Source organism: Eumetopias jubatus, unplaced genomic scaffold (genome assembly GCF_037043125.1).
Source record: "Eumetopias jubatus isolate StellerSeaLion01/CBP00866 unplaced genomic scaffold, mEumJub1_p1.0 scaffold_15, whole genome shotgun sequence".
In the NCBI taxonomy this organism is placed as follows: Eukaryota; Metazoa; Chordata; class Mammalia; order Carnivora; family Otariidae; genus Eumetopias; species Eumetopias jubatus.
The window spans coordinates 81,018,775-81,044,048 of record NW_028274821.1 but is presented as its reverse complement, the minus strand read 5'-3'; the positions used below and the strand labels follow the sequence as shown (position 1 = coordinate 81,044,048).

Sequence of the window (25,274 nt, the reverse complement as noted above, 5' to 3'; positions counted from 1 at the left end):
ACGCCCATCCTTGTGTTGATGTTATAGGATCCACCTTCCTGCTGCCCCTCACTCGAGCCCCTACACAACCAGGGATGGGCACCTCGGCATAGGGAACTAGGATTCGTATCTAAATCCCAGTGCCTAGCCCAGTCTTGGCCTAGTACATAAGTGTTTGTTGAGTGAGTGATTAGATTGGCTTGGGAGGGATGCATACAGATATGTTCTTGCATATAATGCAGCTTGGCAGCCAGATATGGGAAAGGGAAGGAGCTCATTGTAGGCCAAGTTTTGTTTTTTTAAACCTGGCTTTAATTAAGTTCATACATTCAGAAGACAGAGAACTCTCTTACGCAAATTAGTTCTTTGATGAATGGCTCCGATCATGACTTGTGGTTTTGTGAAGGGGGATTCTCAAAATAATTAACAACCGGTGCAGCAACGGGCATAGGCATCAGAACAGACTCGGGCAGTAGGGCCGGGGTACCGGCCCCCGTGCCAGGGAGCAGCCCTCTAGTTACTGGCTCTTGGAGAGGTCCCTGAGGCCCTTGAGGGTGGTTGGGGAGGATGGCTCAGGGGTCATTCTGCGGCTGGTGCCATGTGGTAGCCAGTACTAGCCATCGCACTGTGGACCAGCTCGGCGTTGGCCCCAGTCTGGAGGGCATTGGTGGCTGGCAGTGGGGACTTTTTCTTAATTCTGACCATTCATGGACTTGCATTTGGCCATTTCTCTTGAATAAAAGTGTCAGCATAGAGTAGTGGAACCCCTGGGCTGGGCCAGAAGCGGGGAGGCCAGGATATTTCTCTTGGTTCTGTTACCACCTGGGGGATGTCGAGCATGTCCGATAACTAAATCTCAGGGGGCTAATATTTTGTGAGTCAAGCTTCCATATAGTTACTTGATTTTGACCAAATTTAATTGGGTGTTAAGATGCACACCAACCTGGCGGCGCCTTGGTGGCTCAGTCAGTTAAGCGTCCAACTCTTGGTTTTGGCTCAGGTCATGATCTCAGGGTCTTGAGATTGAGCCCCCACATGGGGCTCCATGCTCAGCATGGAGTATGCTTGAGATTCTCTCCCTCTCCCTCCATTCTGCCCCTCCCCTGCTCACACTCTCTCTAATAAATAAATAAAATCTTAAAAAAAAAAAAATCTGTAATAAGGCACAGTTCAGTGTTTTGAAACAAGATATCAGCCTGTCAGGGTGTTTTTAGATGGACAGTTCCTCACTGATGTGAATGCATTTTGTCAGACTTTGCTATTTTGAATCCTGTTTTGGTCATATAAAATGTGTCGAAATGTTGAAGGAAATGTTTATAGATTTATTGAACAGGCTGAGTGTTTTACAGTTTAATTTCACAAGTTTGATCAGCTACCACTTTTTTGGTTTCTTGCGCTGGGCGCTGTCTGCACTTCACAGAACCGCACGTAAAAAGTCCTATCATTTTCGGTTACATTTAGATCCTGGTGATGTTTCAATTACTGTGCAAAATGCCCTAGTATTTTAGCAAAGGCTTTAATTCTGTTCTGCAAGACTAATTGCAAATTGTGGATAAAGAATTATAAATGATCATTTTGGAATTATAAATTTCTAGGTGCCCGTCTACACAGTCCTAACTGTTGCAGCCTATGGTTTTCTTCCCCTCAAGAAAGGTGTGCTGTAGTTTTTTTCTCCGTAGAAAACGTGGATTTCCCCTGCTGTGCCCTTGGCCACTTCGTGTTGATTTAGGGTTTATCCTCTGCCCATTTCTACAAAGAACTTGAGGCTGTGATGAGGTCTCCACGGACTCGGGGCAGTCTTTTTTGCCTCTAATAACTGTGTGATCCTGAGAATTAATGCTGGATGATCAGGGAATTGAAGAACAGGGAGGAAAGCACACTGACCGTATTTAACTTGCTGCAGCCAGAGATTTATAGCCTGGCTATTGACATGGAGGGACAGCACTGCTGAATTTCCCGAGTATTAAAATAAATGTCTTTGTTGCTGAGCTGTGACATAGCTACTAAAGTAGACACCATCCATCTACCAGGCCACTAAATTGCCCTGCTTACCAAGAAGTGAGCCATTAAGCTTTCTCTTTACATATCTGCTACGTCTTCAGGTTGTGGTCTGCGTATTACATGTGTTTCCTTCAAGTCATTACGGAAACGATGCAGAGTAGGGAATGGGCTCTGGATTTGGTGTTGGAATGTCAGTTCTTCTTCTTTCTAGCTCTCTGACCTTGGGCAGGTCACTTAATCTCTCTGAAACCCACCTTCCTGATCTGTAGATGGGGGAATTGCATGCTTACCTCCTGATAGGATTGGAAATAATCCGATGCATTAGTTATTAGTTAAGACTCTGCTGGGTGTAAGCTGTAGGATCCAACATTGAGTAGTGTGGTCACAGCGACAATGGTGAGAGGGAGTATTTATTGGGAGTGTGCTGGGGGCTCTCCCAGGTGCCTGGGGAGAGCTGAGTAGCCATGTCTCAGGGTGAAACTGTGGCAGCCCTGTGGACAGCAGAAGTCTTAGACTCTGGGACTCTGTGTTTGATGCGATGCACACCCAGCATCCCAGACTTCTGGTTTCTCAGTTGAAATCTCTGAATCTGGAGAGAGAATCGTACTGGTTTAGTGTGAGTCCCGGGGGCTGGCTCACTGAGAGAGTGGTCTTCCAGTGTCTTTCCCATGTTTTAGGAACAGTTTTCAGATGAGACAGGGGAATGGTGGTGAGCTGGATGGTCACACCAAGGGCCATGGAGAACAAACTACAGAGTCAGACTCAAGTAGTTGTAAGGCGGTCGTGGTCTTCTTTGGGATGAGAGCCCCCCGTCTGGGTTGTTTCTTGTTTGGAGGGGCAGCAGAGGGGTTTGGGGGTGGCTTGTTCCTGCTGAGCAGGTGCTTCTTGTCACTCCCCTCGGGGCAGCCTGGCCCACTGCCTCTAGGCCGAGGAGATCTACTGGTTTGTCAGCTCTGCTGAGGGAGCCAAATGACTTCATTCTAATGGGGCATGATTCAACGCAGGGGAATAGGTGATTGATGAAATGGGACCCAAATGGCTCTGAAGAGTTCATTTATTTAACATGGGTGAGCTATTTGCTTCTAGGAAGACGTTGACTCACTCTGACTTCCATTATGCAAAATAGCCACGGGAATCTCTGTTCTTAAGATTCACGTTGGTCCCTGTGTTTTCCTCTTACCAATTTAATCATTGGGTCAGCAAGTGTCTGTGGCAGCATTTGGTCTGCACCAGGTACTGTGCCTGGCTTGGAACTTGGCTGCCCGGAAGGGGCCCACGGACCTGTCAGCGGGTGGTCGGTACACTAGCTCTGGGTGAGAGTGAACCAGAGTGCCCTGGGGGCCAGAAGAGAGCATTTCTCTAGTCAAGGAAGGCTTCCTGGTGAGAATTTGGCCTAAGCAGATCCTATAAAGTGCTGGGAGTGTGTCAGTGGAGAGGGGTGAATGATGGTCTGTGCAGAGGGGGAGGAGTTCCCCCCTGGAGCGCAGATGGAGGGGTTCCTTCGTTCCACTGAGAAGGAAGAGCGGGGAGAAAGGAAGTGCAGGTGTGGTCAACTGGCAGGTGGAGGGTCGGGGCTTAGGAGAGCAGGTTTAGAAGGGCCGCCAGCAAGAAGGGTAGAAGGGGGCGGAGCCAGGCCTCCAGGCCCTGGCCTTGCAGGGCAGTCCTCTGGGGCCCGGCCCACCGCCATCCAGTTAAGATACAGGGGCCGTGGAGTCAGGATTGTTTCACTGGGCACACGCATTCCACACCTGGAGTCTACTCCATCCAGCAGAAGTCCGTATTTACCCGTTTTCTTTTCCTAGCCCTTCTTGGCTGGCTTTGAAGTTACATACCGAAGCACGAATTCTGACTGCCACTTATTAGCTGGATGGACTCAAATATTCTTTTCTCAGAGAATCAGTTTCTTCATCTGAAAAATGGGAAGATTGATACACCTCCCTGGTTTCATTTAGAAATATGTGTAAAGCTCCTTAGCGGAGCCCCAGGACATAGGAATAGAAGTTATGGCTGACATTTACCAAGTGTTTACTTTGTGCCAGGCATCACTGTGAGAACTTTGTATAGATTAACTCATTAAATCTCTACAACCCTCTGAGCCATGTAGACTCATTACTTTCATATATAGGAACGAATATTGAAACACAGAGAGGTTGAGGAACTTGCTCAAGGTCACACAGTGAGGTTGCACACTCTTAACCATCACTGCCCTTCATGGTAGGTGCTCAAGAAGCAGTAGGCTTTTTTATTTTCTTCGATGCTTTTGGCTGCCTTTTACTTGGTTGATAGTGACAGTGTGACCCTGCCAAGCACCCCAGTGCTTTGCATCCACTATGGACCATTGATGGATGGACTGAAGAGCACGGGCCTCAGAGCCTGCGTGCCTGGGTCCACACTCTGCCTCTCCCCCTGACCTTGGGCCTGCTGGTGGCCTTCTGTGCCACAGTTCCCTCTTCACGGAAATGAGGCGAGGGGTAACACCCAGGCTCATTGGGTTGTTGTGCGGACTCGACATGAAAAAGCCCGGGGAGCACTGAGCATGGCGGCTGACATTGTCTTGTTATCCTGTTAAATTCTTCCCCGGGCTCTTCTCTGGGACGCTCTGTCGACACACATGGTGTGTACAGGTGGGAGCTGAGAGAGTCCCACATGACACCGTCACTGTGCACGAGAGGCATATGGGAGCTCCTTGTGCCAGTGACATGTGGCATGATTTACAAAAGGGCCTGACATTTCTAGCAGTCTGGGTAACTAACTTATCATGACCAGACTGGTGGTTTAGCATTTGCAACCCTTCCCCCTAGCAGGTGGTGCCTCTGCCTTGTTTTGTTCCGGGCTAGAAGCATAGCAGTGTTCCTGCAGGTCAGGGGCTCATGACCTTTTCTTGCCCTCTGCATCCCTGCCATAGTCTGATGAAGCCAGGGATCTCTTCCCTGAAAAAGGATTTAAATGCATAAAATATGTGCACGGGATTGTAAAGGAAACCAGTTACTTTGAAATTCGGTCATCAGAATATTTAAAAATATGCTCTGGAAGTGGTGCTTCTTTATTAATGCGTTCAACAACAAGATTGCATGTTGGGTTTAGTGACTGCTATAGTTTTGAAATAGTGATAAGAATAAATATTTTAAGATACTTGAGATACCTGTAACATACACAAAGTAACTGTTTCTTTTGATGACCGGGTCACAGGAAAACACGGACCCTGCTCTAGCAGCAGTGGTATTCCTGCAGTTTCCGTGGGGTTAAGAACCCCTGTCCTAGGTGGTATCTTAACTTCAGGACAAAGCCTAGGTCAGCGTGAACTACAAGGGCTGCTCGCAGTGCCCGACTACCCGTACTGACTGTCTCCCTCCAACATTCAGGGAGCATTGGTCCATGGAGGACACTGTGCCAGATATTCTGCAAGTTAACTCTTGATTTTCACGTTCTTTTCTTATTTTGAAATAATGTCAAATTTAGAGGTACGTTTCAAGAATCAAGGATTTTACTTTTCCCAAGACATCTGAGAGTAAGTCGCCCACGTGAAGCCCTGTCACCTCTGAATACTTTAGAGTGTACTTCCTAGTAGCAGGGACACTGTCCTTCGCAACCCAGCACAGCCATCAGGAGTGGGGAATTAGCAGACTCTTCACTATCTGCTGCCCCTCAGCCTCGCTGGTGTTCCACTGCTTGTCCCACAAAGCCCCTCGTAGCCAAAGGACCCAGTTCAGGATCACACGTTGCTTGCTCTGTCTTGATTCTTTAGTCTTCAATCTGGAAAAGTTTCTCAGTCTTCCCCTGACTTTCATGCCCTTCATACTTTGGAAGTGTCCAAGCCACCTGTCGTCGTGTCCTTCAGTTGGGGTTTGTCTGATACTGCCTGGTTGATTGGGTTCAGGGAGGTGTCTTTGGCAGAAATGTCCTCTCGTTGTGTCCTGTCTGAGGGTACACGACTTAGATTTGTCTCCTTGCTGGCCATGCTGACTTTGATAACTTTATGAAGGTCGTGTCCGCTAGGTGTCTTGACTCCACGGTTCCAGTTTTTCCCTGTCATTAATAAGTATTTTGAGGTGTGTTGAGTCTATGTAAATATCCTGATGTTCTTCAGACTTTCACCCTCTGGTTTTAGCTAGTCACCTCAGGTCACATGGCTGGTAAGTAGCAGAGATCCATCTCAGCTCCCTTGGTCATCGTTCTGTTTGGGACGCCTTTAGAGCGTGGCTCAGTTGACCTTTTCTATTTCAGTGTAAGTCCCTTGTCCCTAATACCAGGTTTGGGTTGATGAACTTGTCTTTGGAGCAAGCACAGGTGTGGAAAGGCACTGTTTGTAGTGTTGAGAAAGCGATGACCAGCAGCTCTGAGGCTGTGTGGGGCAGCAACAATGCTCCTTCTATAGCTGCTGTTCAGTCTTGGAAGCGCCGCTCTCAGCTTTGTTCCGAGGGCCATGGTGACAGTCATTCCCCCACTCCTCCTGCAGGTGGTGCTCTCTGACTGTGGCCTGAGCCAGGGCCTGGCACCCGGGATCTCCTCCGTCTGGATTTATAAACTACCCACATATGTTTGCATAATATCAGGATGTACTCTTTTGAAATTCTTCCCTTCATGTCAGATACCCATTGTCATTTCCAGGAAAAGCAGCAATTAGACTATGAAGAGCTGATTCAGGTCTTAAAGAAGGAGCAGGACATCTCTACTCATCTGGTAAAATCTCTGCAGGACCCAGACAGGTAAGGTCACTGTTTGGACTTCATACACATACGCAGACACATGTATTTTGAATAAATATGGTTGGTGTCTGAGGCCGCAAAGCCTTCCCCGTTTGCTTAGGAAGCTTAAAGTGCTTGGATGATGGTTGCCCTACTGAAATCACATACCCATGTTTTATATCAAGAATTGTCTGATTTGGGGCACCTGGGTGGCTCAGTTGGTTGAACATCTGACTCTTGATTTTGGCTCAGGTCATGATCTCAGGGTCATGAGACTGAGCCCCATGTCAGGCTCCACGCTCAGTGCAGAGTCTGTTTGAGATTCTCTCTCTCCCTCTCCCACTGCCCCTCCCCCCAGGCACTTTCTCTCTTTCTCTCAAATAAATAAATCTTTCAAAAAGAGAATTGTCTAATTTTTGGATTGTTTGATTTTTTTATTCTAATGAACATAGGATAAAAATAGTGTAATAATAATTACTCGTTTTTATTGTACTTTATCACAGATGTAGAAGGTGCTTCCATGTGTATTATCTCATACGATCCTCATAGCTGTTCTGTGAGGTAATATTGTTAACCCTGTGTTCCATGAGGCCATGGACACTGAGAGAGGTTAGGTGACTTGTCCAAAGTTACACAGGTGGTGAGTGACCACACACAGGGACTCAACCAAGCTTCTGTGTCCTGGAGTGATTTGCCTCTTTATAGGATTGCTGAGATGATCTGGTGCTAGTGAGGTGTGGTGATGAGAGCCTGCTGTAGGCGCGTGGTCTTGCTCTATCCTAGCTCTGTGTCTACAGGCAAGTGGGCCCCTCTGGGCCTCTGTTTGCCAGTGCAGACTTGGTCTAAGTGATTTCTCACATTACGACCTCCTCTGTCTACACACGGGCTAGTTACAGGTGAAAGGATACAGGGTCTGGGGTTCATTTCAAAACCGTACAGAAGCAGAGGAAGTGGGTGGGGATACTGATGGAACAGGAGTGGTCAGGGCTGGGGTGTGGATAGATGGGGAGGGGCTCGTGTATGAGCTTGTCTTCATTTGTATATGTTTACAAATTTCCAGAGTAAAAAGTTAAAATATCCCCCCTCGCTGCTCCTTCTCTGAAGTCTTTCACTCCGGGGGATGGTCTTCACTGTTGCAGGCTGCATGCCCTCCTGCCTCTGCCTTCGCACGGGCCCCCACACCCTACCATTGTCTCCCAGAGGCCCTTGAGAATTCGTCTGGAGGGCTGCCCTTGTGAGGAGACTGTCGTCGCTGTTTGTCTGCCTTCACAGCTGCCCCGGCCACCCTTTGGGCGCTTGTCTGTAACCAGCCTGCCCCTCGTCGGGGCCGCACGCTGTCTCCTCAGCAGCTCCCATTTCCCAGCGCCTGTCGCCGTGGCTGGGGTGGAGTGGGCACATGGGATGTGTTGAGTGGATGAGGACCCCCCCCCAACACCCGTGTCCAGTCTTCTGAGATAGGAGACCGTTTTCAGATTTGTTGATCTGAAGTGAGTTTAGAGAAAACAGAAGCATGCTGATGAAATTCTGGGAGTAGGCATCACTCTCTAAAAATGAGCCTTTTCCAGAAGCCCTGGCTGCTCGGCATTTCTGCTCGGGGAGGGGCGAGTGAAGCTGGGAACTGGGGTGGGGGTGGGGACGGGCCAAGTCCCAGGCAGCTCCTCTGGGTCCTGTGCTGTGTGGGATGCTTCACAGCATCTCAGCTTTTACTCCTGCTTCCAGAAGCGCCCTCCCCTGCCCCGCATGACGGCCAGCAGTGTCTCCAGATAGTGCCACATATCTCTCGGGAGGTTAGATTGTCCCCAGATGGGAATCACTGCTGTAACTCAGGAGAATCAGAAAGTTTGGCTTACAAACATCCTCTTTTGTTTGGGAGGCGCTCGGATATGTGGGAGGAGGGAAGTAATGCCCGTTGAGTGTCTCGTGTGTGTTTGGCTTTATGCGAAACTCTTACCCAATGCTGGAAACGGTCCTGAAGGGAAGGTTTTATCCCCATTCCACAGATGAGGAAGGCAGGTGGGACTCCGGCAGTTTAACCGACCTGCCCGAGGTCTGCAGCGGGGCCGGCAGCGGGGCCGTGTGGAGTGCTGCTCTGTCTCATCTCGGCCACCCTCTCCTCCTGCCACCCTGCAGGAGGAGGACCGCACGAGGCCCTGGAGTTAGGAAAACATAAAGGACCGGCACGGGGCAGTGGCTGTGTACTTTTCACCCTGTCAGAAAACGGAAGAGGGAGTGAAGCAGTCCGCGTTCCTCAGCCCTGATCGCAGCAGCTTGGCTGCAGCAGTCTCCTTTCTCCCCCTGCTTAAGTGTCTCTGCAGCACGACTGCATCCCGGCGCGTGCTCTGACACCTCTGTGAGGTTATCCATCAGCCTTACAAATGGACCATTATGATTGTCTCAAAATGGAACTAGGTACAGGTTGCTGGTGGGGCCCCTTCCCTGGCAAGAAGACTGCTTCACAATGAACCGTTGTCAAAGCGGCGAGCATAGAAGATTAGACATAATGGTTTATTTTCCTTCCGATATATGTGGATTTATCTGTGCAGTTCAATGCATGGAGCTGGAAGAAATCTCTGAAGGAAGAGTGGGGCTCGAGTCAGTAGCACAGACATTTGGAGCAGTAGCTCCTAGCCATTTTGGGGCTCTGGACCCCTTTTGAAGAATCTGATGAAAGCTAATGGGCCCTCTCTTTAGAATCATCAACATATTCTTAAATTTTTGCACATAGTCTCAAGGTGTTGATGGACCCTCTTAGGGAACTATAGGTCAGACACTGGACAGGGAGTGATGTATTTCTCAGGATTTAAAAAAGGAGGCTTTCTGATTTGTTAATGTGTTTTGCTGATCTTGAAAAATGTTCATATACTTTAACCCAGTAATTGCACTGCTGGGAATCGGGCTTAAGAAATGAACCTGAATGTGAAAGGCTTTAGGCACAGAGATGTTCAGGGAAACATCATTTGTGTTATACAGATGTTGGCTGGGGTCTCTGTTCCTCTGAGAGCTGGGTGCACTCAGGTCAGATCCCTGCCAGGTGCCACATCAGGAGGAAGCCAGAGCCCATCTGGTGGGTCTGTGCTGCCCAAATCAGTAGCCACTAACCAGGGGACTATCGACATTGGAACGAAGAAAAATTATCCATTCAGTTCCTCAGTATGTTAGCTGCATTTCAACTGCTCAGTAGGCACATTTAGCTAGTGGCTACTGTATTAGGGCATATACAGAGTACTTCTAACTTCCAGAAAGTTCTGTTGAACAGCACCCCGGGATTCCTGCAGATTCTGGGAGGTGTGCATTTTCATGGCCTTTTCTGAATTCTGGGTTGCTGGTCTCACGCAGACTCTGTGCAGGTTACACTGTGTCACACTGACCCAGATGTGAGACTTGGCACACCCCACCCTGAATACAAATCCATCACACTCTGTGTTTGTGAATGGGGCTGACCTATAAAAGCAGAGTTCTGTTGGCCCCTAAATTGGTCCCTTCCTCCCTCCTATTATCAACTCCCTCTCTTTCTTTTCTTTTTTCACTTCCTTCCTGCCCCTCAGTTTCACCCCCAGTACCATGTCTTTCAGGAGTGACACGTTCACTCTTCTCCCTCGTCTCCTCTTTTGAAGCTTGGTGCCAGGTGACACTGAGGCTCTGGAGAGCCTCCCCTTCCACACCCAAGTCCTTGCAAGGCATTACTCCGAACAGAGAAACAATCTGGGGAATGACATGATTTCTCCCTATTTACACCTGTAGCAAAAACTTGGAAATGACCCAGATGTCCACTAATAAGAGGATGAGTTCAAGTAAACGGTGGGACATTCACCTGATTAATATTACGTAGTCATTGAAAATGATGCTTGTAAATAATTTCCAAAAATGTAAGGAAATATTTAAGTGAGGAACACACAATTCAGTGTCATACGTCAAGTATTATTTTCACCTTGTAAAAATACTCCGGGAAGAAGAATGGGGAGGAAATGCAGTCTGGAGGCGCCTGGCTGGCTCAGGCAGTAGAGTGTGCGACTCTTGATCTTGGGGTTGTGAGTTCGAGTCCCACGTTGGGTAGAGAGATTAATTAAAAGTACATAAAGTCTTAAAAAAAAACAAAAAGGCATGCAGCCTGCCCCGTGTTAATTGGTAGTGGGATCCTGGTAGTTCTTGTTTTCTTATGCTTTTGTATTTTAGATTTCCCATAAATGTATTTACTTGTATAACCAGAAAAAAACCCACTGATGACCTAATAATCAAGGGGAGTCTGGCTGGCTTTTGTATCTTAAAGCACAAATAGGTCTGTTTAAAAATGGCTGGTGTCTTCGGGTGACGTATGGATGTGTTGAGTCACCATATTTATTCTACACCCGAAGCTGATATTACCTTGCATGTTACCTAACTAGAATTTAAATAAAAACTTAAATTTTCCGGGGTCTTCGTTTTACCAAGTATCAACAGCCTGCAGGCTGAGTTAAACGGCATTTTCGCTCTGCGGAAGCAGCTGGAGCAGGACGTGCTCTCCTATCGGAATTTGCAAAAGACCCTGGAGGAGCAGATCAGTGAAATTCGGAGGCGGGAAGGTGCGTGCTCTCTTGTATGTGTTTCTCTCTGGTTTTCCCGTTGTGGGGGTCTTGGCTGAACTTCAAGAGAGTCTTAAAACTCTAGTACGGGGTGAGGAGCCCACAGGATTTCATCTGGGTTCTTCTTTTTTTGTGGTGACCGTGTTAATGTTGGCCCTGCCAGTCTGTGTGTGTCTGGCTTTGGCCGTCATGCAAGGGGTCAGCGTGTTGTGTCTGTTTGCCTAGCGGGACACCCACTGCAGAGTCTGGACCACACAGACACGTGCCGCTGAGATTGCTGTTTCGTGGTGAAACTTTGCTCTTAGCAAAGAGCACGCACCACAAGTGGATTCCTTAGGGAGGGCTCCAGGTGAGGGGCCTGTGGTCCTAGCATTGCTGTGCTCAACACAGCAACACTTGGCCCTCTCCCTTACTAGAACCTGAGCCCCTGCAAGTCTGCACCAGTATCCTTTTGCTTTCTGTCTCGAGCCTGGCACCTGGCACATGTGGGTACAAGAATTTGGTACTAGCAGTGGTAGGCTTGACATTTCTGGAGCACCTGCTGTGTACAAGGCACAGGACCAGGCACTTCATTTCTCATCTCTCTGGTCCTGACAGTCACCCTATTGGCCGGCGTCAGTGTTGACTTCATTTTACAAATGAAGAAACTGGGGCTCCGGTTGGGGGTGGGGGTTGATTTACCCATGTTCGAGCCAGGATATCTTCCTTTGAAGTGTAGCTCTTTCTAGTACTTTCGGTATATCAGTTCTTATCCCCAGATTGTTAAATGAGGTCGTGTTTGTAGACGTGCGTCATTCAGTAAATAGCCTGCCCTTCCTCTGTGCCTTCCCTCCCTATTGGGATGTGACCTTTGGCGCAGAGGCAACAGACCTTTATGCAGGTGACCAGAGATTCTCTTATCTTAGATCTAGCAGCGAATTTCTGCACTTGCTGTGCTCATGACCACAGCGGGCTCTGGGGCCAGTAAAAAATACATCAGGCACCTTTATTTCCCTGGAGCGCTACCCTTGAGGGTCATGTCTTAATTTTCCTGTATTCTCACCTAAACAGAATCACTCCCTCATTTAAACTGAAATCACCATTCGCTGGTGCCACTCAGAGTGGTCTCTAGGTACAACACTTGATATGCAAATTATAATTCAGAATAGGCCACCGTGAAAGCCTGCAGCCCATGATGAAACCATACGTTGAGATACCAGCCTATAGAGAAAGAGGGAAAAAGTAATTTTCCCTCTTTCTCTACAGGCTGGTACATTCAAGAGGTGGTACATTCAACTCCCTATTTGTACTTATTCCCCCTTGTAGCGACCCCCCCACTCCTGCCCCACAGTTCTCCCAGTTCAAATTGCCTTATATGGATTACACTAGGATTGGGCTTGGAAGGGTCTATTTCTGATACTCTTTTTCTCCTCCCCGCTCACCGACCCCCCTCTTTTTTTTTTTTTTTTTGCAGAAGAACCATTTTCATTTTATAGTGATCAAACATCTTATCTCAGTATTTGCCTTGAAGAGCCCAATCGGTTTCAAGTGGAACATTTTTCTCAAGAAGAACTTAAGGAAAAGGTATTGACCTGTTAACTTTCAGTCCTTTGTTGGTTATTTGTTGTCTCTTGGGTTCCTGATCTGAGGTGTAAGAATCTGGAAGCCCCTTTCCTCTCCTTTTTTCCTTCTCTCCCTTCCTGTCTCTGCTCTTTGTTCCTTCTGTGTTTGTTACCTGGTGTGCCCTCCCCCGTGCCTGACACCCTCCTTCTCAGACTGGAGGACCAGCCCATGCTTGATCTCCTCTAGCAGATGCTCTCCAGGCCCTCCCTCAGGTCATTCTCCTCACCTCTTGTACCTAACTGTATTGATGTCATGCTCATACTGATCTCTAATGATTTGGTTATTTGTCTGTATCCCCGCCAGGTTGTGAGCATCTTCAAGTTAGTGATTGTGTCTTACTTATTTTTGATTTTCCAGTACCTACCACACACAGTGGGAGTTAATACGTGCTTTCTGGAAGAATAAAGATCCAGATTTGATAAGTAAATCTTTTTTTAAAAACTGGAAACCAGGTTTCTCCGTCTGTAGGTTGTTGATGTGATTAGAGTGGTTTAGTACTTCAAGATCCTGATAACCACTGGTAAGAGTAGGAAGTGTGAGCTCAGAGGAGACTGTGATTTATTATACAGTTATCATATATGTATGACAGATTCAGTTTCTGCCTTGGAATAATTCACATTCTGGTAGAGTGGTCAGATGTGTAAACAGGTGTTTGCAGTGTGGGGTCCAGGGGTTGCTGAAGTAGGTGGATGTGCAGGGGAGAGGTAGCAGAGGAGGAGAGGTTAATTGTTGGGGGTTGGGGGGTGCTCACTTGATCAAAGGCAGCTTTTCAGCAGAAGTGAGGCCTGAAGTGGGTTTTGAAGGATGAATAGGAGTTTGTCTAGGTGGAGGGCCTTCTCTGCAGAGAGAGAGAGAAAGTAGGAGTAAGGTACTACAAGTAAGGAATAGAAAGGAGAATTAAAAATTTCAGTATCTTGGGGAGGAGTGGAGCAAGGAGCATTGAGGTGTCTCAGTTTTTGAAGATGAAGAAAATGGGGATGATGCTAGCAGCTGACAGTACCTCCTGTGGCAATGTCTCAGGGCAGGAAGTAGTTCACGTGGTTGGCACTTAGTGTTTCTAGAATGTTTTGTTCTTCTCACTACAACCTCGACAGTTGGGTCCAGTTTGTCTTCATGTGTTGCTGTACTGGACATCTGCTGTGTGTAGTCAGGGGGAGCTTTCCCACTCTGTTGGAGGGGCTAATGCTCATTCCATTAAGTCTGCAAGATTACTAGCCATTGGGGTTTGAAGCTTGTAGGGAACAAAGGTGGTATCTGCTTAATTGCTGATGTACCTGGTCTAGCAAGACCCAAGCCTTAAGGAGGAGCACTGGACCGGGAGCCCTGGGACCTCAGCTGCAGGCCCGCTCCGCCTTTGTGGAGGCAGCTGCCCTTTCCCACTTGGCGAGGCACTTTGACTGTCATTATACGTCACTTAATTCCCCAGACGTCCCCAGCCGTGGGGCCTTGGGCAGTAAACTTCTTTGTATGTCAGCTCCTCATTGTAAAATAGGAATAGTCATTCTAGCCTGTCCACCTCCTCAGGATTTTTGTAAGGAATGAATGACTAAAGCTTGTGGGAGTATTTTAGTAGCTATAAATTGCTTTGTAATTGAAGATGATTATTATTACTGACATCGCTAGGTAGGTATACAAAGAAGAAGGTCAATGCTCTAAAAGGAGGCTCTGACACAGTCTCAGAAATGTCAGTCTTGGGGGCTTGTCCTCCAGGGGGCCTCAAGTACCAGGCGGAGGTTGTCCTAGCTGTCATTGACGGGGCACGTAGCCTGTGCCAAGGACCTCAGTGCATTGTGACCGTGATCCCGACCAATTCCCACATTGGCCCATGCCACAGATGAGGAGCTGGAGGCTTAGCCCGGGATTGCCTTGGAGGGGATTAGAATACAGGCATGCTGGTGTTGTTTTCACCGCACCCTGAAGACTGGAGTCAGGCTGCCAGATCCTTGGTAATTGTGGTGCTGAGAAGCCTGCTCAGTAGGAAGGTCTGTGTGCAGGGCCTGGGCCCTGGGAAGCCAAGGTCGGCTGGTGGGCAGCCACTTCTCTCTCTGCTCTTATCCCCCAGGTCAGTGACCTGATACAGCTGGTGAAGGAACTGTATACAGACAACCAGTACCTGAAGAAAACCATTTTTGATCTCTCTTCCATGGGTTTCCAGGGAGGTGACAGACTTAAGTCAACAGAACAGTCTGAGGTAAGGAGAAACAGTAGTGTTATGTGCTAACTACAAAATGGTGCCTTCCCCCCGGATGTTTCCAGACTGCATGTATCCTGAGGAGGCCCCTGGTAAAACTCCATTTGCGGGATGTGCTTTCGAGGGCCCTGGTTGGTCAGCAGCCTTCCTCAAAGTTTGGGGTATGTCTGCATGGACACACGGGATATGTTTTGATAGCTTTTGACTCCTGAGTCCTGCCCTGGGATCTGTGCTGCAGATGGCACATCTGGATGAGTGGTTTGGTCTCGGAGGGATCTGGAGAGTTGCCACATCACCCAGGTAATTTGGGTGGTGTAGATGCAGCTTTAATGAATCCATTGAAAAATGAATGAGTAAGAATGAGTAAAACAAATGAGAATTCATCTGCTGAGTTTTGTGCCTCTTCTCACTCTCATGGCCTCGGGACTGGTAGATTTGACCGGATGTGTGTCATCCCTTCCCTCACATACCCGGGAACTCCTGCACTCTGCCTTGTGCAGGGGACGCGGCGGGGAGTTGACAGCCTGTCCGAGCAGAGCCCTTGGGACGCGGGAATTTTCTTCCGGTGGCGTTTGAAAGTCCGAAAGAGCCAGGAAAGGTTAAATCATGGTGTCTCCACGAGGACCACAAAATGGCGTGTAGTTTGCTGGGCTCATGTACTCGCCCACCCAGTTAGCCCCCCCACCCCAGGAGAGACGAGGGAAGCCTCATCCGGCCCAATCCCTTCTGGGTCTGTGCTCGTCTTTGTGGGGTGCGGTCTCCGACTCTCCGTTCTTGGCCCATGTGTACAGCAGGGGGCCCTGAAGTCGTGCCAGTGAGGAAGAGCTTGTTTCCTCCCTTGAGCCATGACTCCCTCATGGGCAGAGCCTGGCCTCGGGCCTCTGTTAGCCTTTCTCAGAGGACTGGAGCTGTTCGCTTACTCCCCAAAAAGGAGGGCCTTTTTGTCCTTGGGTCCTGGGCCCCTCAGCCTTCTCGGTTAGGGTTGTCTTGAATTCAGCCTAGCTTGCCAGGTAAAGGAGGTCTCATTGCCACATTCTGGGGAAAGATCTGTCAGCCTTAAAGCTGTCTCCTCCCACCCTCAAAGGGGGAGCCGCTCACAGGTATTTATGCTCTGCTCTGGCCATCTGCTGTCTTTGAGAGAGGGAATGTTACTGATCTTGGCCTCCCGGGCTCCAGATAATTTTGGAAACTAAGAATATCTGCAGTCCATTTAGGGAGAAACAAGTCTCTTGGTTTGTTTTCTCCAAGGCAGCATTTTTAATAAGCAGCTTATCCTTCACCTACTTCATTTGAGTCGTAAATGGCGGAGTTTGTTCATTTGCCCTTTGAAAAAAATCTGTTAAATGTCCCATTATGTCCTTGGGAGAACAGAGGCTTTTTCCTCTTCCCACTCTGAGATCCTCACACCGGCCAATTCCAATTTGAATCGTTTGTCAGATTGCACTTCAACTTGAAGTTCCCTCTGAATAGCCTTGTCCTGTGTAGCCGTTTCCCTTCTTCCCCCGGAGGGGTGGGAAGGTCCGAAGATCGGCGTGGGAAGGAAGCTGTTCCCACAGTGATCTCGAGCTAAGGGAGGAGAGGTCGCTTGGGTGAGGGTGGGATGGCGAAGAGGGGAGGCTGCTGTGCCCTGGGTGTGCGTGTGGTTCTCCTTTGATGAGGCCGGGAAATGCCCAGGCTGTCCGCAGCCTTTTCTGAACAGCAGGACTTGCAGAGTGGGGGCTGGGCACCGTTCCTGCTCCTGAGAGCCTGTAAATCAGAGAAGGGGAGGGGGGGAAAGCAAATCTATTTTGTATTTTCAAAATTCAGTATTTTTCTCCAGTATTTAATCAGCCCACAGCATTGGGTTAAAGTAGAGAAAAGAAATTACCCTAATCCTGTCACTTTAAAACACACACAGTTAATTTAACATTTTGGAATCCTTCCTTCTCTGTGTATATAAACATGTGCAGGCCCACAATGCACTTACGGTTTTGTTTCCTGTTTTTTCTAATTGCTGTTATGTTATAGCATCTTATGTTATCTTATGATTTACCTTATGAATGCGCTGAAATTTAACTACCCGCCTCATTATTGTTGGGTATGTAGATTGTTACCAGCGATTTACTACTTTAAATTACCTGATGAATGTCTTTGGACACAAATCTTTTTGTGGATTTAGGTTTGTTGTTTTTTTTTTTCCTTAGACTGTATCCCCAGATATGTAATGGCTAGGTCAAAAGTACAGATAGAGATGGATACAGCTTTAAAATAGGCATATAATTTATTTTCATGTAGCCTCCCCCTGCAACTTTTAATTTGACGAAAGGCATAAATAGTAGGAGGCCCTTGATGTAGTTTGTCAGGTTTGTCCTCAAAATGGTTGCCTGGAATGGGTTCCCTCCAGCTGGATGAAGACAGTGCTTACTCCTGCATGTGGGCGATTCACTTCAAAACCAACCAAACAAACAAGACTGAGGACAGGTGTCCTTTGGTTTTTAAAGGGCATTAAAATAATCTCTAATCAGTTTGCTCCTCTTTCTTTATGTTTATTTACTGGTTATTAATTATAAAATGTGGTTGAGAATTGATGTACAGGAGTGATTGGAACAGCTTGCAGTCAGAGGGGTGAGCCTTGCAAACCACAAACCCTGTGATGTGTGAAACTATCCCCGCTAAGGGGATACATGTGTGAGTGTGCAGAAAGAGCTAGTCTCTCTTAATATTTACTTATGTCATCAGTTTTCGAAATAGCTAGAAAACAAGATTTTTTTTTTTTTTGGGCATGGAGGGAAAACAGGGATTGAGGGGCATAATTTAATTGAATGTAGGTATTTGAAAGGCTGCCGTGTTGAATAAGAAATAGACCTTGTGTGACTCTAGAGGACAGACATGGTACTCAGAAGGAGGAGATGCTTGTTAAATTCTGCTATTAGTAGCAGAATAAAATTTAATTTGTCACAAGCAGATTGAATTTCATTAAAAGGAGGAGGTTTCTAAGCGTTTGACTTCATAAGTTAGGAATTTTACATGATTTATAAAGAGCCCTTGGCCCAGTGCCTGGCATGTAGTAGGCACTCAGTAAAACAGTTAATTTAATTTTTTTGGTAAGTTAGTGGCAGAGTTGGGACTAGAACCTTCTTCTGACGTTGTTCAGTGTTCTTTCCATGACACCATGGGGCAGTGCTTCTAAAGTTTAACGTGCGTGTGACTTTCCTGGGCATCTTGTTAAAATGAAGATTCCGGTTCCATGAGCCTGGCGTGGGGCCCGAGCGTCGGCATCTCTCATAAGCTTCTGTTGCTCTGAGGAACGCCCTGGAGTCGCGAGACCAGCGGTAATGCTGAAAACCTTTTGGTCTCAGCTCTCATTTTGAAAGACTCTTGGTTCATTCGTTTGGTCTTTCAACAGTGTTTTAGCGCGCACCAGGCGTTGATGTTAGAACTGCCCCAGCCAGTGTGGAATGCAGAGAGGCAGACGGTACTTGCCACCGAGAGAGAGAGAGAGAGAGAGAGAGAGAGAGAGAGAGAGAGAGAGTGTGTGTGTGTGTGTGTGTGTGTGTGTGTGTTGGGGGTGGTGGGAGCTGTGGAGGAAGAATGCAGAGTGCTAAGGGAACACAAGGGCAGGGGTCCGGCCTTCTCTTTTGAGGTCGAGGGAAATTCTGCCTGGAGTAGGAAGGGGAACCAGCAAAGCGGATCAAAGAAGAACAGCCCAGGAGGCTGGGGTGGAAGCAGGAGAGTGCAGTCGTTATGGAGCGGCGTTTTCGGGAGGGGGTGTTTACGAGGGCCAAGGACTCTCAGAAGACAGGAGAAGATGGCCGAGAAGTTGCCACTGAGTCATTCACTCATGTGGAGTGAGGGACATTTCTCTGGGTCCACATTTAATTTCTTGGCCATTGCTGGAAATTGAGTTTACTTTTCATTTTGACCAAGTCAGCGGACGTAAAGAGAAACGAAAGTTAATCTTTATTTCACTGTTTTGGGTAGTGGTGTGGTGGTGATTCTGGAAACGAAGATTGACGTTTGATATTTCAACTTGGAATGGTGTGAGTGAACACTGTTTTGCTTAGCTTAACTTATGGGGGGCCCTTCCTTTATCCACAGGCCCGGGGAGGAGCTTCTCTGTGCCTCTTCCCTAAGCCCATGTGTGTTCTGTCTCCTGTATTAGAAGATCATTGGGGTTTCACGTGCAGTTTCTTGAGTGTTGGCGACAAAAGCCACACTGCAGGAAGTGGGGGTAGACAATTGTTTTAAGAAGCTTGGAGAGAGGCAGAGAATGCTCAGTGACCAGAGCTGTTGGAGAATCAGAGAGAGACTGTTGTTGTTGTTTTGTTTTTTAAAAGGTGGGAGAGACTTTCCCCCAGCATTTTATCCTGAAGAAATTTAAACACGGCAAAGAGAAGAACCTGACAGTGAATACCCACATACTCACCATCTAGATTCTCCTGTTAACATGCCCCACTTATCCATCGTCACTCCATCTTATCTTTTTGATAAATTTTAATGTAAATTACAAATACCAGTACACTTCCTTCCTCTGAAATAACTTCCACACGTGTATCTTAACTTCAGTGTATGTTTATGGTTTTTTTTTTCTTTTAAGGTTAAGTTTACATATATTGAAATATAGAAATTGTAAGTCTGTATTCACTAAGTTTTACAAATGTATGTTCCTTTGTAACCCACACCTCCTCAAGACCCCTCGTGTCCCTTCTCATCGATTCTCGCTGCTACCCCCAGCCATTTTTCTTCTTCTGTCCCCCCATGTGTTAGTTTTGCCTGCACTAGACTTTCACATAAATGCAATCATCATGTAGACTCTCTTTTGTGTAAAGCTTCTTTCAGCATACTGTTTTTGAGATTCATCCATGTTATGTGAGCCAACAACATGTTCCTTTTTATTGCTCAGTAGTATTCCATTGTGTAAATATATTAAAACTTGTTTATTCATTCTGCTGTTGATGTACATTTGGATTGTTTTGGGTTTTAGATATTATGATAAAAGATATGAACATTCACATACAGATCTTTACGGGGACATCTGTTTTCATTTTTCTTGATGAGTACCTTGGAGTGGAATTCCTGGGCCTTAGGGTTATTCATTTTAGAAGATATTGCCAGTACTTTTTCCACAGTAGTCTAACTAACCTTTTGTATTCCCACCAAGTTTGATAGTCCTAGTTGGTCTCTATCACTTGAGAATGTTTTAATGATGAGGGAAGATGCCAAGAGAGGGAGAGGAGCTCCTCATCCATATGTGGAAACTTTTATGCCTTAGTAAGCATGTTCACACCTTCGCTAGCCTATTTAATGCTCGATCGTTTGGGAAACTCTGATTTGTAAGGTCATCTGTCCTGTTTGATCCCGATGGCAGATTTGGATATGGTTAGGTTGAATGTGTTCTGGTCCTGGAAAGTTTTCTATATAGTGACTTCATGAAGTCAGTTTGCTTTGTTTTGTTTGCTTTCTTCCAAAATAAGGATTTCCTATAAAGGGAACATCAGAAAAAATGTAAGTTGGTCTGGGAAAAGTATGGACTAAATGTAGGAATTCATAAATAAAACTGCAGAGACAGCCTTATAAATCTTGTATGTATAACATGGCCTGCCAGTGACTCAGCACTGTTTGTGGATTTGACATTTTAGTGTAGAGCTTACAGTTTCATTGGTGAGGTGAGGTTTGGACTGATGACCTCCCTGGGGGTGGCCACCCCTCCTCTCCGTTTTTATTTGGTTTAGTCCAGGTGCCCCAGGACTAGAATTTTCGCCCTTCCAGCCAGCTGCAATCTGGCCCTCTTGAGAACATGTGCTGGCCATCCTCACAATGCAGAAGCTTTGGGATTTGCACTTCTTTAAAGCATTAAGGATTTCTGCAGTCTTTATAGAAAACTGTTCTTCATTTCCAAAGCATACAGTTATCGTTAGGCAAGCTCGATACTCATTAGCGATGAGGACTTTTTGTCAGCAAGATGACAGCGTGGCTGGGACTGTCCATCTCAGATGTGTGACAGTCCAAAAAGAGGTTTATGTCCTGTGCTAAATAGGAGAGGTGATGCATAAATCGGGCACAGCATAAATTTCATTTACTGCCTTCTTGCTATTTGATATTTTCAATTCCATCAATAGCTTTTTTCCAAAATCTTGTTACTGTTATATAATCTGAAAGTGAATTTAGCCATGGCAGGAATGGCAGCCGCACAACAGACAGCATATCAATTTACAGCAGCTCAGGGAAGGCCTTGCGAGGGCAGGGGGAAGTGGCTTTCGTTATTTCTTGGGGACTTTGTCCTTCAGTTATGCCCGATCCTAGGCAGCTGTGTGTGATTTGCTAGAACTAGCATCGCTAACTTTGGTTAATTTTTATTTCATTGGCTTTGGCATTCGTTTCTGCCTCCTTTTTGGTTTGTTTTTTGTTTTGCATTTAAAAAAAAAAAGACATCAGTGACTTATTCATACATATTCATGCTGAGCACTTTTTTGGGTTGCGTTTTCACACCATTCCATGCTCCGTGTAGCTTCTGGCTAGCAAGGAGGACGAAGACACGACCAGAACTGGAAAGGATGATGAGAATAGTTTCCTGAGTGACCAGCATTTGGAGCAGAGTGACAAGGTAGGAACGTGGCAGTCAACTCCAATTCCATCCTCCCCCTCTGTGCCCAAGCCAGTCTTCCAGTTTAGAGTGAATCCACTGGCTCTTCTCTTCATTCTGCCTGTCTCGAGTGCCTGCTGGGTGTCAGGGGAGATCAGAGATGCTAGGTCTCTTCCTTCTCAGGAGTTACATACGTGGTGGTAGAGCCAGTCGAGAAACAGCAAGACGTGGAGTTGCCAATAAAAACAGGGTTGTCGTAAGAGAGAAACCGGCACTGGATGTTGGGCTTGGTCAGATCTTTAGAGATCTAACCCCACCCATTCGTTTTATGCATTGGAAACAGACCTCTGAGGGGAGGGGATTTCTCCAGGGCACAGGATAAGTCAGTGGCCGAGTTGGGACATGAGCCCGTGTCTCCGGACTGATGTGCAGTCCCGGATCATTTGCAGTATAAGGACCCTCTTCTCAGGGGCCCCGTCCAGTCTCCCGACCTGGAACCCAGCTTAGTGTCATATGGAGGCATTGTTGAGAATTTGGCTCCTTCAGAGAACGTTCCTCCAGTCACATGGATACCGGGCATTCGGGACAAACATTCTCCGAGGTTGAAAGAAGCCAAAGACTGGGATGCAGCGGGGCAGAGGAAGCTGCACATTTGGCATTTGTAACCTTCAAGGTGTTTAAGTTCTTGAGGTCATGAATGCAAGATCACTAAAATGTAGGTGGTTTTGGAAAGCAAAGCCATTCAAAGTGAGGGATTTTGAATTAGATCTGATTTTGAGTCTTGGTCTTTATCTTTGTGACCTCAGTTAAGCCTTGCTTCACCCCTAAGCCTGAGTTTTTCCATCAGTGACGATAATAATCCGTCCTTGCTGGAATTTTTGTGATATTTAAATAGAAAGATATGTACCAAGTGCTCAGTAAATGCTCTCTCTTTGTATTATGATAGTCCAGACTTTTCCTTTTTTGGAGGTTACTTATTTAGATGGATTTAATAACTAGATTGGTGGCAAACAAGACCCTATAAATAACAGCTCATTTGTATGGGTCTTGTCTTCCATTTAAAAATCTTAATCATTTTACAAGTGTGAGAGAGGGGTGTGATGGCTATAGTGTGTATATCACAGCAGTAATGCAGTCAAGGGGAGTTATTTATAGACTGGTAGAAGAAATTTACAGCTTCGGAAAGGGGGGGAAGAATGCTAATAGCAGCACCTCAAGACATGCCCAGTACAAGCTTTAACTAGATGTATCCTTGGTACCACTCCTCTGGGGCCCTCAGTGACCCCAGAAATTGGATCCGTAAATAACATCTCCCTGGGAATTAGGAACTCTCTACTTTCCTAATGAGACAAATCAAAGTCATGTTAATTAGGATGTCTCTGTAAAGAGTAAGGCGCCTTTCTGATATATAACGGGGAGGACACATCGCAAGAGGTAGATAGATGGTAGATGTCCGAAGCATCGTTGGTAGTGTGGCCTCCGCACCCTTCTTAACTCACTCACAAGGAGTGGGCTGGGGTGGGGGTGGGGGGTGGTGGTGGTGTGTGTGCACATGGTGGGCGGGACACTGTGCCAGGGCCTTAGGTGAGTCAGTCATCTCATTTGATTCTCATGGTCACCTTGGGAGGTGACATTACTCTCCCCATTTTGTGGACGAGGGAAGTGAGGGTTGAGGAGAAGTGGTGTGAACCTCTCGGTGCTCTTGCAGGAGCATCTGCCCGCCCAGCGGCAAGGCACTTGTGTGGACCTGCGAGCCGGAGCCCGCTCTCTGCCCTGTCCCGCTTGCCTTTTCCCTCCGGCTTGCTTGCACTGCTCATTCCCGCTTGGTCTCTTTCCCTCTCCTCCACGTACGCCCTTTCTCTCTTCCAAGGTCCATATTTTGACCAAATACTCTTGATTTGCAGGTCATGGAGGATTATTCCAAAGGGGGCTGCAAAAACGGATACTTGAAGCACACAGATTCCAGTATTCTAGACTACGATGGAACCCACAAACCTGGCTGCCCCGGAGACCAGAGTCTAGAAGATGGCGAGCTCCTGAACATGCTTGCCCCTTTTTTCAATGAGAAGGCCACATTGTTACTGGAATCCAGGTAGACATGGGGCCCCGGCGTTGCTTTTTCTCTCTAGTTTGAGGGGAGAACAAACTCATTTTGCTAAATGGATTTAGATGGCGGTGCTGTGTAATTTAGCTGAGCGAGCCCCTGAAATGTCTTGGAAGGAATCTTGCCAGTCATGCAATTAAGTAATTAGGCTGTGTGCTAGTGGCTGGGAGGGGACTTCAGCAGAGCCTCGTGCAAGCCCATTATAAAGAGAGAAAGAAAACTTTCCTCTGAAATTGGTCCTGGGAGCCCTGGGAAGGGCTGTCTGCCTGTCAGCGAGAGGACTCAGTCCTACTGGAGTCTCTTCCAGTTCCTGCAACAGCTTAAAAACTGCCATTGTAGTCGTGACTCGCTGTTTTTATGTTGAGCTTGAACTTCAGTTCTCTTCTCATTGTATCTGCTGGGAGTCATCATATGTGAGGGAATACTTCAGGGTGTTTGCCTTAAAACAAAAAAGGAGAAACATTCAGTACATTTGTATTTTTTAACATTAACCCTTCGGGAGGAGGTTGTCCCCCTTGCACATTCTTTCCAGACCATCGGAACAGCTGCTTGGGCTTTGGAGCCAGAAGGAGCCGTGCCTTCCTCTCTCAGGGCCCCAGTCTCTCTGACCACTTCCTCGGGTGCCGTGAGGATTAAGAAAGTGCACCGTTTAAGGAAAATGGCAGGCGGGTGGTGTGTGTTCAATAAAACTGTCCAGTTCTCCTCCAGTGTAGGTAGAGAAATGGAGCCGCTAACCCTTGCCCATGACTCTTCGCAAGAGCCAGGAACCCTACTATTTCTTACATCGTTGGTGGACTAAGCCTCATAGACATTCTTCAGCTAAAAAAGGACTGGAGTGTTCTGTTTTTGTGAGCTCAGGCAGGCCAACCCTTCCCCAATCCCTGGCATCTGTCCAACACTTTTCTAGCTCGTGTCCTCTTGGGGCACCTGTCTAGTGGCCCTTCTGGTTAATTATCACAAGGAGTTAGGTGACCATAGTCAGCGCTTGAGAGAGGGAGGGTTTTCTCAGTGTCAAGGTCCCGAATGTTCCATCAGAGTTCGAAGATGCAGCTCTCTGAGGACTGCCTCGGACTGCACAGGGTTGACGTGAGCCGGGGCAAGTCTGGTGGGCTGCAGTGGGCATGGGGCCAGCTGGGGCACGTGTGCCCCCTGCCGGTGGGCTGGAGCTTCTCAGCCCCAGCTGACCTTTGTGGCTCCCAGCCTTCCAGTCTTTCAGTGGAAGCCCCCAAACTATTCTGAATCTCTTGATTTTTTAAAAATGTAGACCTAGTTACGTTTTTTAAGAAAGCATTTTCTGCCTGCCGGGCAAGCTTGTGACATCTCTGGTTCAGTTCCCTGTGCCCTGGAGGTATCTGTTCCATAGGCTTCCGGACCAGGTTGGCCAGTTGTAGTGTTAGAAAAGGTTTTCTCACACCAGCCTAAACCTGCAGCCCTGATCTTGTTCTCTGTACAGCTGTCATTCATGGTGCACTGCCAAAGCCCATGACCGTGGAGTCATGGCTCCGCAGGTCCTCCCAGAGGCCCAGCCGTGGTCTGCACCCCCTCCTGGCACACACACGGGGCATCGCGTGCCCAGTCTCATCTTAGCCTC

The 25,274-nt window shown here is 47.3% G+C and overlaps 1 protein-coding gene across 5 annotated transcripts in view; it reads left to right on the top strand.

Moving 5' to 3' along the window:
* The window catches only part of CDK5RAP2 (CDK5 regulatory subunit associated protein 2), a 176,351-nt gene that overhangs the window by 79,114 nt on the left and 71,963 nt on the right, over positions 1-25,274 (top strand). For 4 of the 5 annotated variants that reach the window (XM_028107743.2, XM_028107742.2, XM_028107741.2 and 1 more), the window contains 6 exons: positions 6,589-6,686; positions 11,094-11,224; positions 12,678-12,787; positions 14,889-15,017; positions 21,505-21,600; positions 23,484-23,671. In XM_028107743.2, the coding sequence (XP_027963544.2) occupies positions 6,589-6,686; positions 11,094-11,224; positions 12,678-12,787; positions 14,889-15,017; positions 21,505-21,600; positions 23,484-23,671 (752 nt within the window). The remainder of the gene's footprint in view (positions 1-6,588; positions 6,687-11,093; positions 11,225-12,677; positions 12,788-14,888; positions 15,018-21,504; positions 21,601-23,483; positions 23,672-25,274) is intronic. The other variant, XM_028107740.2, reaches the window with a different exon arrangement.